Source organism: Leucoraja erinacea, chromosome 3, assembly GCF_028641065.1.
Source record: "Leucoraja erinacea ecotype New England chromosome 3, Leri_hhj_1, whole genome shotgun sequence".
Taxonomy (NCBI): Eukaryota; Metazoa; Chordata; class Chondrichthyes; order Rajiformes; family Rajidae; genus Leucoraja; species Leucoraja erinaceus.
In genome coordinates this window covers 38587608-38604650 of record NC_073379.1, presented here as the reverse complement: position 1 = coordinate 38604650, position 17043 = coordinate 38587608, and the positions used below count along the sequence as shown (strand labels likewise).

At 41.7% G+C, this 17043-nt stretch overlaps 1 protein-coding gene across 1 annotated transcript in view; it reads right to left on the bottom strand.

Moving 5' to 3' along the window:
• The window catches only part of svep1 (sushi, von Willebrand factor type A, EGF and pentraxin domain containing 1), a 161374-nt gene that overhangs the window by 46226 nt on the left and 98105 nt on the right, over positions 1–17043 (bottom strand). The window contains exons 25-35 of the mRNA XM_055630810.1: positions 15401–15558; positions 13373–13574; positions 11717–11892; positions 8428–8552; positions 7420–7543; positions 6383–6553; positions 4828–5001; positions 2389–2508; positions 1371–1547; positions 747–831; positions 157–348 (exon numbers count right to left, since the gene is read on the bottom strand). Of these exons, the coding sequence (XP_055486785.1) occupies positions 157–348; positions 747–831; positions 1371–1547; positions 2389–2508; positions 4828–5001; positions 6383–6553; positions 7420–7543; positions 8428–8552; positions 11717–11892; positions 13373–13574; positions 15401–15558 (1704 nt within the window). The remainder of the gene's footprint in view (positions 1–156; positions 349–746; positions 832–1370; positions 1548–2388; positions 2509–4827; positions 5002–6382; positions 6554–7419; positions 7544–8427; positions 8553–11716; positions 11893–13372; positions 13575–15400; positions 15559–17043) is intronic.

Sequence of the window (17043 nt, the reverse complement as noted above, 5' to 3'; positions counted from 1 at the left end):
GGTGGGGACTTCCAGAATTGATGGCACAGTACGATATGTGACAGGCAATAAGTAATAGCCGGGTATTGAAGTTAGAAACAATGGAGGATTGGTGTACGTTATTCTCAGTGTTAATAATGAGCAATATTATAATTTACTATGCTTGACTTAACTTACTGATATCCGCTGTTGCAGACATATGTGACGGTGGATAGATAGGAAAAGCCATTCATGATGTATCTTCCATTGTCTGCATCCTGTGGAGTAGGGCACATCAGAGGTTCACAAGTAGGTGTTGCATGACTCCATCTACCCTTGGCTAAACAAGAGATTTCTGCTGTTCCAGACAACACATATCCCTTATTGCAACTATAAAAAGAAGGAAAAGGAGGGGGAATAAAACAACGTTTTTGGTAAACATTATGTACAACGGCATTGGAATTGTATAGAAATGCACAGCTTGTAAACAGCCCTATGCAATTTTTATTTTCCTCCCGCCTCCTTCACATATCCTATCCCTCATCCATTTAACTGGATTTGTCCTAAATGCACAACCACTGTGGCAAATGGTAGGAAGTTTGACACTGTATCATAAGTTTTGCAAGTGAGGTAATGCACCTGACACGCAGCCATCTTCTTTGGGGCTTCGTAAGACTCCACTGATTGACCCGTCTCCTTTGATTCCCTACTAATTTTTACTTGGCGAAGGGCAAGAAGGAGTTGATGGGAATGAAAAAGTGAAATAAACTTTGGAAAAACCTTTTTACCTGTACACCACCTTCATACCATAGGTAAAATCAGTGCCTTCAGTCGTACCATTAGCTGGGACACCAGGCATGCCACAGGATTGAGCTAGGATAGAAAGATAACATGACTGTAAACTGAAAGTAATAATGACTGGCAGTGTCACAATTCCAGCAGGTAATGTTGATACAGGAATGTAGAGATTAAAGAAGCAGACCGTGGAGTGAATTAGAAATGTGAAAATGAGCTTTGCCCAGTTCTTTATTCAATTGGCATTAAGATAAAGGAAATCAGAGTGGTGGATGCTTGTAAAATATGTTACCAATATGATATCATATTCTTGGTTCAACACCGTCTACTACAATCCCCCTATCCCCAAATCGCAGCACCTCAAAAATCAACCAGCCACGAAGTAAGAAAAATATGAATGGCACGTTCCACTGCATGCAGGGAAATCCTGATTCTCTCAGGAATTTATTTTCGATTTTTGACTTATTTATAAATGTTGCTGCGGGCTTCCTATAAGTGGAGTCATCAGCTCTCCGTCAAGATGATGAAACCTTTTCATAATTTTGATTACCTTTATCAGCCAACCCACAGCCTATTTTCAGAATGATATTTACCAAATCGGCACTAGGGTTGCATACCTTGGCAGCGTGGCACTGTGTCACTCCACCGGCCGTCTTCCAGACATGTGACATTTGCAGTTCCATTCAACTCGTAGCCATCTTCACAAGAGAAAGTCACCTGACTACCTAAAAAGTGCACGGCACCCTCGGCTAGTCCGTGAGCAGGTCTCCCAGGGTCTCTGCACTGGACTGGATCTGAGGAATAGCGCAAGGAGAAGATGAGAGGAATTCATTCCTTTCTGCATTGATTACCGGAGTTCAGAAAGCCCATTAGCCCACTCGAGCCCCTTCCCCATCCTCCTTCATTTCACAATGTAGATCCTCCACACGGCTTTCCAGATTCCCATAATATATCTCTGCTGGTCATTTTCACCACTCCCCTGGGAACAAGCTCCACATTCTTACTACTCGTACATTGTACATTAGTGTATTGCCATTGACTGACATTGCAACTATTCCAAATGGAATTAAATATTCTTAGGATAGTAAAGGTAAGGAAACACTGCTTATGTTCAGTAAGAAGTGAATTTACAGTTCATTGATTACCCACTTTGAAGAAATACTGTGGGTTTAGTTAAGTAGTACAGTAATAATAATAATAATAATAAAAATAGTACGTAATAGTTATGATAATAACTATTCCAACTAATGAATTTGGGTGTTTTCACTGTTAACATCCAATACAGGTTGTGCAGGGAATGAGAATATATTTATCTTTCCCGGCACATGCCTTTTAAGGAAACGTATGATCTCTTTGTGCAGGATGACTAATTTAAGCAAAATGAAATTACATATATAGGAATATCAAGTAGTTTCGGTGTTAGTAATTTAGAGGATGAGATCACACCAATTGAACCGAGTTTGTAAATTGTAGAACAAACTGCGGGATCAGATCCCAAAGTTAAAAACCAAACTGGTTCACTATGGTCTGTCTATAATGGAAAGGATCTCTTTAGTGCTTCTGGTCCTAATTTTCATCGTTGTTTCAGGAGAGGTTTGGCAGGCAATAAATGTACTGGGCATGTAACAACTATACCAGTGCAATTTTTCCCATGGCCGGTGTATGGTGGCCTGCAGGTGCAGGTGTAGGATCCAATTGTGTTAATGCAGTCAGATCTTTTATCGCAGTCTGATCCAAGGGCACATTCATCAAAATCTGGAACCAGAAAACACTGATATTTAGTGGCTGAGAGTGAGGTGAAGTACAATGGACACAAGGCACAAGACAATAGCTGATCTCTAAACTTGTGGAACTTGGAGTTAGCATTCTCCTCTGTAACTGAAGTCTTGACATCCTGACCATCAGACCACAATCTGTGAGGATAGGCATCAACAATCATCCTCAATGATAATCCTCAACACTGGTGCCCCACAATTATATGTTCTCATTGCCCTACTATAATCCTTATGACTGTACAACCAAGTAGCAATCCAGCTCAATTTACAAGCTCGCTGACGATACCACCATGGTGAGCCAGATATCAAATAATAATGAGATGAAGTACAGGAAGGAAATTAAGAACCTTGTAACCTGAAACCAAGACAACGACCTCTCCCTCAATGACCAATACATGGATAGGAAAGATTCAGAGGAATTTGGGCTGAATGAGGGTAATTGGAACTACCTTAGATGGGTCTTCTTAGTTGGCATGAATGCGTTGGGCTGAAGGGCCTGTTTCCATGCTTTATGACTATGACTGACTTACAAATTTATGAGTTAAAAAGTTGCTCAAAGGGTTAAAAAGCCCTAATATAATCTGCATCAAAAATGACAAAGTGGAATGGTACAATACGGAAATCATGCAATGCAAGATCGCACAAACAACACTGGGATAATGAACCAATGCTCCATCCACATGAAGCTGACTGAAGAATAAAATAAAATAAATGCCTATGAAGTTTTTTCAGCTCCACTTTGGGAGTTCTAGGTTGACAGGTTGGGAGAGTGGATAAAGACGTGGCAAATACAATACAGCGTAGCAAAGTGTACAATCATGCACTTTGGTAGAAGGAATAAAGACATAGACTTATTTCTAAATGGGGAGAGGATTGAGAAATTGGATGTGCAAAGGGACTTGGGAGTGCTGGTGATATCCAAAAGGTTATCTGCCCTGTCTGAGGTCGGCCTTAATTGGTCCTGGTCTTTTCTCGCCTCCAGCTCTTCACCCCCACCCCTCACTTTCAGTCTGAAGAAGGGTCCAGACCCAAAACGTCACCCATCCTTTTTCTCCAGAGATGCTACCTGACCCACTGAGTTACTTCAGCACTTTGTGTCTATCTTAGGTTAATATACAGGTTGGGCTGGTGGAAAGGAAGGTAAATTCAATGTTGGCTTTCATTTCAAAGGGGCTAGAATATAAAAGCAAGGATGTAATACGGAGGCTGTATAAGGTGATGGTGAAGCCACATTTGGATTTTTATGAGGAGTTTTAAGCTCCATATTTGAGGAAGGATGTTCTGGTGTTGGAGATCGTCCAGAGTAGGTTTACGAGAATGAAGGTTCTGTATTCCCTGGAGTTCAGAAGAATGAGGAGGGATTTTATTGAAACCTACCAGATAATAAAAGGCCTAGATAGAGTGGACAGGGAAAATATGTTTCCAGTAATAGGAGAATCAAGACCAGCCTCAGAATAAAAGGATTTACAGTATCTTTAGAATGCAAATGAGAAGGAATTTACTTAGCCAGATGGTGATGAATCTATGGAATTCATTACCACAGATAGCTGTGGAGGCCAAGGCATTGGGTAATTTTAAAGTGAAGATTGATAGGTTATTAATTAGGAAGGGCTTCAAAGGTTATGAGGAGAAGGCAGGAGAATGGGGCCGAGAGGGAAATGGGGCCGAGAGAGAAAAAACAGCCATGATTGAATGGCAGAGTATAAAAGGGAAAATGTGTTTGACATATTTTTTAGAGCTCTTTAAGGCTCTAACCAACAGAATGTGAAAAGGGGGACCAGTATATAGTAAGTTGTATTTCCAGTAGTAAGGAAGATACCTTACAAAAGGTCATAGTACAAGGTAAGAGCTCAAAACATTGGGAGTAATATATTAGAATGAAATTGAGGGTTGTCTAACCAACAAAAATCAAATTTGGGTTAAATGGGTCAATTAAAACAATAATTTCTAAGCTAGATTCACAAATTTAAAAAAAGAATCACATTTTTTTTTGCAGAAAAAGCATGTTAATGATACAAACGTTGGTGGAAATGTTGGTTATCGGGATAACACAAAAAATATGCAAAAGATATGAATCGGTTAAATGCATGTGAAAATATTGGAAGATGGAGAATATTATAAGAAACATGAAGTTACCCACTTGGGTAGGGAGACCAAAATATTGTTTATATGAAGTGAGGTTACTGAATGATGCAGAACAATGGTATCAGGCTGTTCTTGTGCATGAAGCGCATAAGTTAAGATTTGGTCCTTGGAATCAGTTTTGTCATTTTTAATGATTTAATGATTCCACACCTACCTAGGCAAACAGGCACGACACCGGACCAGTTTCCATCATCAGTACAGAATAGCTTGTAATCTCCTAGCAGGTAGTAACCATTGTTGCACAGGTAGGACACAGCACTGCCAAAAAGATAGTCCTCAGCAGTAAAGCTCCCATTGTCAAGGGCTGGAGGCAAGCCACAGTTAATCCCTGGAAGCCACACACAAAGCAAAAAAGAAATATCACTACACTACAAAGAATACATGCTATATTCAAGGAAATTGAAAATCAGCTAATGCAGGATATATAATTCTGAGAGTTTCGAACTATGTGTGTGAGGGGGGAGAGGGGGGGGAGGGTGAGGACTGAGTTTCAGTAATCTACAAAGGGATGAGTAATGCCCCTGTCCCACTTAGGAAACCTGAACGGAAACCCCTGGAGAATTTGCGCCCCACCCAAGGTTTCCGTGCGGTTCCCGGAGGTTTTTGTCAGTCTCCCTACCTGCTTCCACACTACCTGCAACCTCCTGCAACCACCTGCAACCTCCGGGAACCGCACGGAAACCTTGGGTGGGGCGCAAAGTCTCCAGAGGTTTCCGTTCAGGTTTCCTAAGTGGGACAGGGGCATAAGGATTAACAACAGATGAGCTACAAAAGTGGAAGTAGGGGCATGGATAAGTTATGTGAAGCTTAGCCTGGTGCCAAACACGCCATAATGGATGTGAATGAAATGGTTTATTTTCAGGGAGGGAGAGCAATGACCTAGTTGCTGGAGAGCACTGCATGTGTGACGGACCAGATTTCATTCTTTCTAATATTTAGTTGGAAGAAAACTTTATCCACTGAATACTGGATGTCAGACAAACATTCATTTAAAAATATATATTTTTCAGATGTGGGGATTTATTAGCCTTGCCTAGCTGCCGTTGGGAAGTTGGTGGGAAGCTGCCTTCTTGGAATGCTGCCAACCTACCGGTGAATACGGTCCATTTTTGGGGAGAGAGCTGCATAATTCAAACACAATGACAAGGATAGGACCGATCCTTTATTTCCAAGTCGGGATGGTGTGGGATTTGGGAGGGGATCTGACAGATGGTGGTTTTCCCAAATTCCTGCTGCTCCCTTTTGTCGATAGAGATGATGATGCTAGTTAGGAATATGTTGTTGGAGTAGCCGACGGTTGAATTTTCATCCATTTCTTTTTACTTCTGAGTTTCCATTTGGGTATAACATCTACCATTTGAGTTACTATATAACAATATCCATATTTCTGTCTGTGCAACCATGGCAACTCACGGAGCAATCACATTCCCCATTAATTTTCTCTATGATCTAGTTTGTCCACATTTGCATCAACATCTTTCCTACCCCCAGAGTTTACCACTCACCTACACACCTGGCCAAATAACCCACCAATTCACCTGTCTGTCAGGTGGAAGGAAACCGGAGAACCCCAAGTGGTCAAACAAGAAAACTCCACATATTCATTATCCGAGGTTTAAGATTGTACCCCAGGTCACTGGGCACCATCTATGCCACACTGCTGCATTCTGTTGCCCATTAGTGTACAACTGCAGTGAGTAACAACTTACTTTCACAGGACGGTATTGGATAGCTCCATGCTCCCAAGTTCCGACAATGCAGCAGACTGTCACCAATAAGATGGTAACCGCGTTCACAAGATAATTCAACCCTTGACCCTGGTTTCAAATCAGTACTGGACACCTGAAGACTTGGTTGAGATCCTTCAAGCACAGGACAATCTGAATGTAATTTGAAAAAGAGTAAATGCATTAATTTAGTTAATTGACCTTGACGACAAGTTAAAGAAGCACGGTATTTATTTCAGCTGATTAGTTAGGAATTAATTTAACATTGCAAAAAACTGGAGCTGGTGGGAGTGGGTTAAAATAGTGGAGGGGTTTTAACATTAGAAGCGAGGACTTGCAGATGCTGGTTAATGCGATTCCTCCTAATGGATAAATCAGACCAATTCATAACGAGTTGGTCTCCATTCGTCGTTTTTTTGGAATCATATGGTGCAACACAATTGTAAAAAATAACTGTTTCAGGACTGGACGAGGGTTGGTCAAGACTATAAATAATGATCTCCTTTTCTTTTCACTATTTTCTCTCTCAACTTTCTTCATTTACTCGTTTTCTTTCTTCACACACTATATATTTCACATTTTTCTATCCTTTACTATCTAACCTCTTTTTCTTATTCTCATCTTTTTTCAATGTAACAAAAAAAAAAAAGAAGTTGTACATAAAATGTATTATGAAAATATATATTAGGCACTTTGGTGCCATATGACTGTGCTTACTTCTAATAAAAAAAAAAATTAAAAAAAAAAAAAAATGCACAAAGGACACAAATTGCTGTAGTAACCAAATGGGTTAGGCAGCATTCTCTGGAGAATGTGGATAGGTGGTGTTTTGGATCGAGACCCTTCTTCAGACTGATTATGGGGGGGGTGAGGGAGAAGAAAACTGGAAGAGAGGAGAAGCAGGACGAGAGTGTTGCAGGTAATATATGCAGGTAATTTGTGAATGGGGGGTTTGGGAGGTTTTAACCCTTAGTGCAAAACAGAAACAAAGGTGTTACATGAGTAATGAGAGAAATTACCAGCACAGAAAACACTTGTGGAATCCTTCTTCACTCTGCCGACAATTCCTGCCACAAAATCAGGCCAAGCTAATACGTTGCCCTTTGTGAGGTCTTCAGGGCAGGCAGTGGCCATCGACTTTATCTGAGAATGGGAGAAGCAAAAGCAATTGTTCCCTTCAGTCAGTCGTTCATTATACCCAGTAAACTGCATCTGAATAAACTGCCCACTCAAGTTACCTTTACTACTTATTTTCAAATTATTTCACTCAGGTAAACGCTCAAGCTTTGTTCAATCACCTGGCACATCTACCCAGTTAGCTGCCTGGTTTATTTCTATCAGGGTTCTCTTTGCCGAATTATCTCTTATTTTCATTCAAGTTAAATTCCAGAATGACCCTGTCCCTCCAACCATCAATTGAACTCCCTCACCGTGAATTTCTGTCCATAGTGACATCGCAGCAGAGGCCCCATATTTCCCGATTCCATTTATTTGCTCTGTGATAATGAAGGAAAAACCTTGAACATGCAGAGCCTATTCAGTAGTGCATGGTGCTTTAGATATGTGGGTTAGTAAACTGCCCAGTAGGGGGCACAGGGACAAAATACACACTGGCTAACCATGAAAAATCTTTATTGCCTGTTTACTGGAGCCTCTAATTTCTGAAAAATGCTCTTCTAACCTTTTCTACTCAGTACCATTAATGGTGGGTGTTGTGTTGTGCAGAGCTATAAGGAATTAAATTAAATAAACATTTTAACCAACCCATTCAAACCAATAAGTTTACATGTCTTTATTTACCACATGAGCCTCCTTCTAACCCTTCTCATTTCATCCATATCAGCATATTCCTTCTATTTCCTGCACCTTTTATGTGTTTCTCTCTCAAAAGGACATCTACAAAACAAAACATCCTGCTATTCAGCAACTGGTTAGACGTACTTTGGTGGCTGCAGCAAACAGTGGGGCACCTAAAGTTGATAAACGCTATAATGCAAGAATTTTCAAATACGTCAACAGTTACTTACCTGTTCTGGAGTCAGAACATAATCCCAAATATTTAACTGGCTCAATGAGCCCACAAAAGACTCAGCAGGGTTGAAGCCTTCCCCTTTTAGATCCTGCTCCTGTCCGAGCACCAGCGCTCCACCACCTTGTGGGGCGCAAAGGGAAGGGTTAGATCGAGGATAATACAACATGTAAAGAGATATGGAAAGACCAAGAAGTCAATTCTGATCAGGTCATGGATCATCAACAGCAATACAGGCTAGAGGAGCTCGTGTTTGTCTGCCTGCTCTATTTCTGGGGGTATCATCGCACAACCCTCTCAGCAGCCTGCCAAACAACCCAAGCCCATCTCTCTGAAGGGTTAATTACACACAAAAGTATTATTCCCCAACCATGACTTTGCTTAAATCCAGGCTCTGGAAATTAATCTGACATTCCTGGAAAACATAGGACAGACCTCAGAGAAATGTCAATTTTACATGTGTCAGTTGATCAGTGGGGGGGATGAATGAGGACAAGGCAGTGAGAGTTGAGAACCTCCAGGAGTTAAAATCTCCAGGATAAAACAACTCAAGAGTCGGTAATGAAAAACTTTGAACGTAGCCTGAGGGAAGAAGGATTGCTCGATGAGCCACCCTGAGATAATAACAAGTTATGACAATAGTCAGACAAGCGTTATATCGATATTAAATTACTCAATTATATATTACTTATCCTTTCATGATCTTGCATCTCTCTTTAGCTGTAACTTCTTCCGGCCCACCTCGATACCATTCTAACTACCCTGCCCAAGCCCTAAGCTCTCCAGTTCCACTCCCTTCTTCTCCTCCAGGCCATGGAGCTTCTCAATTCTTTATTTCATTTAAGGTGCTCCTTAAAACCTACCTTCTGTGGCTCCTACCAACATTTATTCGATAATGTCCCTAAAAAGGGATATTTACTGTATCAAACACTACATGAAACATTGTTTTTGCAAAATCCGCACAACCATACTTTGAACTCCCCCTGGTGGTCACACAACTCCTTGAGCACTAGTTACCTGTTACTCTTCAGAAGTTGTCAATTCAATTTCATGTAAAACATTTTTGGCTAATCCAATATAATCCACTCTAAATCCTTTTGCACACGTACCACCAAAACTTTCACATGTTCTTTTTGTTTCCTTGTTGTATGAATTCAGCTTTCAAATACATGGAATACAAATAAACCTACAGGTGTAGGATTCTGGAACATAAACAAACGCAGGAAGAACTCAGCTGGAGCCAGATTTTATGTTCTAAGGAAGGGTCAATGACCCAAAATGTTAACTGGTTACTCTTTCCACAGATGCTGCTTGACTGGCTGAGTTCTTCCAACATTTCTGTTTTGTTGATCCGTGCTTATTGGGTCCGGGAAAAAGTTTCATAGAGTTGTAGAGGTCAAAACACACGCATTTTGGGCCAACTCGTTGCCTAATGGAGCTAGTCTCATTTGTCTGCACCTGGTCCATATCTCTCCAAACCTGTCCTATCCATGTACCTTTTTAATGTCATAATTGTACCTATTTTTGCCACTTCCCCTAGCAGCATGTTCCATATACATACTATTCGCTATGTGAAAACATTACTCATCGGTTCCCTTTTGACCGTTTCCCCTTTCATCTTAAACCTACGTATCATGTTTTACAGTAGATTCCCTTGGGGTAAAACTGAAGCTATCCACCTTATCTATGTTCCTTATAATTTTATATACTGTACCTCCATAATGTCACCTCTCAGCTTCCTACACTCCTAGGAAAAATAAAACAGCCTATCTAGTCTCTCTCTATAACTCAAACCCTGCAGACCCAATAACATTTCTATAAAAAATGTTTGCACCCTCTCAATTTGATGCCATTCTTCCTGCAATAGGGTGACCAGACTTCATACTGTATGCTAAATGTGGCATCTCAAATCATCTTATAATTCATGTAGACACTAGGCAATAGTTGGGAAATAATCATTGAAAATGTTCACTTTATTTGGAGTCCTTGAAGAAGCTACCTTGGGGAAATCACATTGTTGTCTGGACTGGCACAGTTTCACTTGAAACTCACCACTTTCAAGCTCCAAACAACCTCTTCCTATGCATTTCATTGTTATTGGTTCACCAAGAGGCTGGGAGCAACCACATTCATAATCTGTTGTATCGCACTGTATCTGTCTTACTTTGCCAATGAAATGCTGTCAGCTGTGGCTCAATATGTTGTTATCTTATCCGCATCAGAAGGGTGCGGGTTCAAATCCCACTCTGGAGAGCTGAGCACAAAATCAAGGCTTTTGCTTCAGCTGAGTTGCAAGAAAGTGCTGTGGTGTCAGAGGTACTCTTTCACATAAATGTTAAACCAACATCTGCCTCCCGTCTCAGGTGATCACAGACTATCCCATGGCTCTACTTTGAAGACACCCAGAGTTATTACCTGATATCCTTTCTGATAATCTTTTTTTTGGTAGTAAGTAAAAAATCATTAGAAAATTAAAAAGCAGTAGCTTTATCATCAAAATTGTCAAAACTCACAAATGTCCCTCAAGATGGTGACCCATTGCGGAGAGTTCAATAACATGTTACAAACTTCCAGCCTCAGTTTCATGGTTGGGGCAGCAATTACAAATCTGTGTTATGGGATTCTGCAAAAAAATCTAAATCTAAATTGAGATTTGCCAGGTTTGGACAACAACTTCGATCAAGCTGGCAAAATGGCAATGGTTGTAATTGTTACATCAATTTATCAACATTCTGTAGGGTTACAATAGAAATAAACCGGATGGAACTTACATCAAGAACAAGGGCGGTACATTGACGCCAATAGTAGAGCTGCTGACTCATAGCGCTCGAGACCTGGCCTTTATACTGACTTTGGGTGCTGTCTATATGGAGTTTACACATTCGCTCTGTAACTATGTGGAATTTGTCTGGGTGCTCAGTGTTTCCTCCCACATCTCAAGAATGTGCAAGTTAATTGGCCTCTGTAAATTGTCCCTGGTGTGTAGGGAATGGTTGCGAAAGTGAGATAACATCGAGCGAGTATGAACAGGTGTTTGATGGTCAACATGGACTTTGTGGGACGATTACATGTTTCCATGTCATTTTTCCACTGAAAAAAGACTGGCAATGAACATGAATTAATGCCATTTTAATGTTTGAATATTTAGATTTCTAAGGAGCGCTATTGCTCGTCACTATCAAGCTTATACCATATACAAATAAAGATGGGCATTTTATTTTTATTAAACCTCTTAAAGGCAACCAGATATTAATGAAACGTGCACAGGAACACTGTTGATATATTACCTGGAATGCTTGTCCCAGTGGAAAGGTCCTTGCCTCCATCAGAGACTTTCCCATCTATGTAAACTCTCCATGCCCCATCTGTGCTATTCCACGTGGCTGCGATGTGGTGCCAATTGCCATCATTGACTGATGGGCAATCAGTTACTTTTTCCTTACCGTTGACATAAAACACCCAACTGGTTGGCAGAAAGGGAAATAATTATTAGCTCAGCTCTGAGGCAGTGCCAATCTGCCTGCACCATATCATCAACATGCTAGATTTGAGACAAATGCTGTGAAGACATTATTTTGTAAATCAATTTGTCAATTCCATCCATTTAATATTGCAGGTGTTTAGCACAACCATCATTAGCTGCTTCATCAATAACTTTCTCTTCATTACAAGATCAGAAGTGGAGTAGTGGAGAACAACTTATAATTGAACAATTTTAAGTAATATTCACAACCCCTCAGATATGGAAGCTGCCCATGACTGTACAAAGAAAGACCTGGTCAATGTTCAAACCAGTGCTGGTTACATGGGAAGTTACATTCAAAGTATTTCCAGCAAGATGGAATCTAACATCCTATCGTTTATGATCAATTCCTATAAATTCAGCAAAAACAGCAGAAGCAGGTCAGAGGATGGGTATCCTGTGCCTAGTGACTGATTTACTAACTTTCCAAAATCAGTCCGCCATCTACAAGACATATCAGGAGTGTGATGGAATGCTCCCCATTTGTCGGGCTGCCAAGCAGTTTGACAAAGCAATCCACTCTATTGATGTTCCATTAAATATTGCTCCGTGGTTGCTGGGCATTTTATTCACAAGCCACACCGCAGTCCGTCAGATTCATCATCAACATTCCTCAATAATATCACCAACTTTTAGCTTCCTTTAGCTTCTTAAATTGCTGTGAGTGTGTAGGATGCTAAAGTGACTTAACATAGAACTAGTCAATGGATGATCGATGGTCGTCGGTATTTCCACGCTATATCTCTAAATTCTAAACTTTATTTAGTAGCATTAATATCTATAGTGACATAGTCATTCAGCTTTAAATTTAAATCTTTAAATATGGATATTATAATGTTAAAACATCCTATCAGCATAATAAAAATATGATTTCAATGAAAATAGATGGGAGTTCGAGGAACAGTAGCCACTGTTATATGATGCTTTTTAGCCAGAACAAATAGACTATTGGATATTGTAATGGCTGGGGATTGGCAATATTTTATTTATCAAGTCTTTAAGGATCATATTATAACATTCTGAGGACGTTTTCAATATTTTATGGTGTGGCATTCGGTTTCTGCCATTGTACTTCCAGTAACTCATATTTCTGTGCATTCAGCTTCCATTGAAGAAATACAGCTGATAGTTTCAACCTCTACATGGTACTTTACACTTTTCGAAAGGAGTAAAGCATAGACCATCGCATGCGATCAATATCATACATTAAGAATAACTTTTAATTCATGGCTCGGTCTCAGATTCAATTTGTGTAAGGGTTGCATTTGGAGTGAAACGTTTGCGTCTGGGAACAGATTTATTGCAAGCAGCACGTATCTTTGAGAATAAAAATAATTATCACAGGCCCTTAAGATCCATTTCTAACAGGTGGAAAACAATGAGAATAGCAATTATTTGTAGTTAATGTAGAAGAATTTACCCATTGTAATCCGTTAGCAAGAATGCATTGTCGCAGCCATTATCCAAGGCATAAGAAATCGGAGTCCCATAGTTTGTGGTGTCAGAAGATTTCATCCAGAAAGCACAGGTCAGTGCACTGAGTGTTGGCAAGACATTATCCAATAGAACATAGCCATAGATCCCCGAAACATCAAAATCCAGGTTAAAGTTGGAGGGCAACTCTACAGAAAGATGACATAATTATCTGATGACATGCAATGAGAAAGCAAAAGTGATTTGACCATTGTTTCAATATAGAACTACATAGAAACATAGAAACATAGAAAAATAGGGGGAGTAGGCCATTTGGCCCTTCGAGCCAGTACTGCCATTCAATATGATCATGGCTGACCATCTAAAATCAGTGCCCCGTTCCTGCTTTTTCCCCATATCTCTTGATTCCTTTAGCCCTAAGAGCTAAATCTAACTCTTGTAAACATCCATTGAATTAGCCTCCACTGCCTTCTGTGGCAGAGAATTCCACAGATTCACAACTCTCGGGGTGAAAACGTTTTTCCGAATTTCAGTCCTAAATGGCCTACCCCTTATTCTTAAACTGTGGCCCCTGGTTCTGGACTCCCCCGACACCGGGAACATTTTTCCTGCATCTAACTTGTCCAATCCTTTAAGAATTTTATATGTTTCTATAAGATCCACTCTCATCCTTCTAAATTCCAGTGAATACAAGCCCAGTCGACCCATTCTTTCATCAAATATCAGTCGCGCCATATCGGGAATTAGCCTGGAGAACCTTCACTGCACTCCCTCAATAGCAATAATGTCCTTCCTCAAATTAAGCGACTAATATTGCCCACAATACTCCAGGTGCGGTCTCACCAGGGCCCTGTACTGCAATAGGACCTCCTTGCTCCTGAACTCAAACCCTCTCACAATGAAAGCCAACATGCCATTAGCTTTCTTCACTGCCTACTGTACCTCCATGCTTACTTTCAGTGGCTGATGTACAAGCATACCAGGTCTCGTTGCACCTCCCCTTTTCCTAATCTGACACCATTCAGATAATAGTCTGCCTTCCTGTTCTTGCCACCAAAGCGGATAACCTCACATTTATCCACATTATACTGCATCTGTTATGCATCTCCCCTCTCAACCAACCAATCCAAGTCACCCTGCAGCCTCATAGCATCCTCCTCACAGCTCACATTGCCACCCAGCTTTGTGTCATCCACAAACTTGGAGATGTTAAATTTAATTCCCTCATCCAAATCATTAATATGTGTTGTAAATAACTGGGGTCCCAGCACTGAGCCTTGTGGCACTTCGTCACACAAACTCAATTAAATTAAAACAGAAATAAAATTGAGGAACTCCAATTTGGGATTGTTGCACGTCAATTAAATACATTTGTTCTGTGCATCTTTGCATCAGAACTAGAATAATTTCTGATGGAATACTTTTTCTCATCACCTCTGGCATGGAATATGAGAGCAAAGAAGTTTATGTCATGACTCTATACAACACCAGTTAGGAAAGATTAGTAACTAGGTATAGAGTTAGGTAACTGGTAAAAGGACGAGGGTAGAAGATGAATCACCAATTTGAAGAGCTGTGAAGACACAAAACTTCATCATATTTAAAAGGTGCAAGCACTACATGTGTCACGATTGACAAGGCTATAGAACAAAAGTTGCAAAATGGGATTAGGCTGCATTGCGCTCTCTTAGTGAGTAGAAACAATGGGCAGAACAGCCTCATTCCGTGTCAGAACACTCTGCAATCCCGTTATTTATTTTGAAAGTTACATGGAGAGGGTAATGAATTATGAGGCATGAAATAATAGAAGACGGATAAGGAGGCAGCTTTGGATGGACAGTCAACTCAATATTATGCGCTCTACTCTTGTGATCCAGAGTCAATAGCATCTGTCCAGTCACCAACGCACCCACCCCGCTCCCCCCCTCAGAGCTCTTTGTACCATAGCAACTGTTCAGCTTTGGTCAGACATCGTAATGCACTATGAATAAAATTGAGCTGCCCAAGAGTTTACCCATTTCACATCGGGTCCCACTGTAGCCGGGTGGACACTTGCAGATGAATGAGGCCAGTGTGTCGGTACACACCCCCTGGTTCAAGCATGGATTGGACTCGCATTCATTCACGTCGGTTTCACAGACCACACCACTGTAGCCTGCAGGACACTGACATCTAAATAAAGAAATCAATAATTAAAAACTCTCAGAAGCTTTATTTCCAGAATATTTATGAATGGAAACAAAAATATCCGTGAGATGGATTCAACATCAGTACAGCTAAAGCCACATTTATCCCAATGATAGTCAGGCATTTTCCATTTGCTATGCTACAAAATGAAAGGCTGCATTGCCTAAAAGCAAAGGTACACAAAAAAGCTGGAGAAACTCAGCGGGTGCAGCAGCATCTATGGAGCGAAGGAAATAGGCAACGTTTCAGGCCGAAACCCTTCTTCAGACTGATGCGAGGTGGGGGGGCGGGGAGAAGAAATGAAAAAGGAGGAGGAGCCCAAAGGCTGGGGGATGGGAGGAGACAGCAGGAGAGCTGAGGAAGGGGAGGAGACGGCAAGGACTAACAAAATTGGGAGAATTCAATGTTCATGCCCCCAGGATGCAGACTCCCCAAGTGGAATATGAGGTGGTTCCTCCAATTTCCAGTGTTGCTCGCTCTGGCCATGGAGGAGACCCAGGACTAAGAGGTCAGATACGCCTAAAAGCAAATTTACCGAATAGCCGCTCTGTCGAAAGGCCATCTACCCGAAAGGCAGCGTTGCCTACAGGCCAAAGGACCAACTGCCGCTCAACAGAAACGTCCAATAACGGACTTGACGTAGCCGGGGACGGGACTTGTCAGCGATTGGTCCAGACCCCCGTGTCCATCACATCACTGTGAAGGCATGAACATTGTCCCAAACCTCCGCTCCACCCGACCCGCAGCCCGCGGAGGGTGGCCGTGGGAGAGTGGGGGCTGTCCCAAGGAATGTACAACTTCGGCCACTTTCAACTTGGTGCTTGGGTACAGACTGCCCAGTCACCTATGGCTTGTGTGGGAAAATGTACCCCACGCTCCCGTCTCCCCCTTCTCTCTCCCCTCTTCTCTCTCTCCCCCTTCTCTCCCCCTTCCCCCCGCTCTCTCTCCCTTCTCTCTCTCCCCTTTTCTCCCCCTTCTCTCTCACCTCCGTTTCCACCCGCGGGAGCGTCCCACAGTCACTGACTGCGATGCACCGCCATCGGACCCCAACCTCCACACCAGGGTGATTCCCCCCATCCCCGGACTTTGACACCTACACCAGGGTGATTCACCCCAGCCACGGGGACAGATGATTTATGTTTTACTGTCTCGGTGTTTGCGGAACGCACCCAAGCTCCCACGTTTTCGTGCCAAGATCATTCTTCAGAGTGCGTCTGAAGAGTCTCGACCCGAAACTCCACCCATCCCTTCTCTCCAGGGATGCTGACTCTTCAGCTGAGTTACTCCAGCATTTTGTGTCTCTCTTTGGTGTGACAGTTGTGTCATTTCATCGGCTTCGTGTATTGCGCGCCCAGGAGAGGCGCTGGACATGCCGCTTGCATCTATTCAATCAAGTGCGCTCAAATTGAAATCCCACATCTTTGCGAGGGAGGGATGGAATAGATGTAATCACCGGCTAAAATAAAGCCC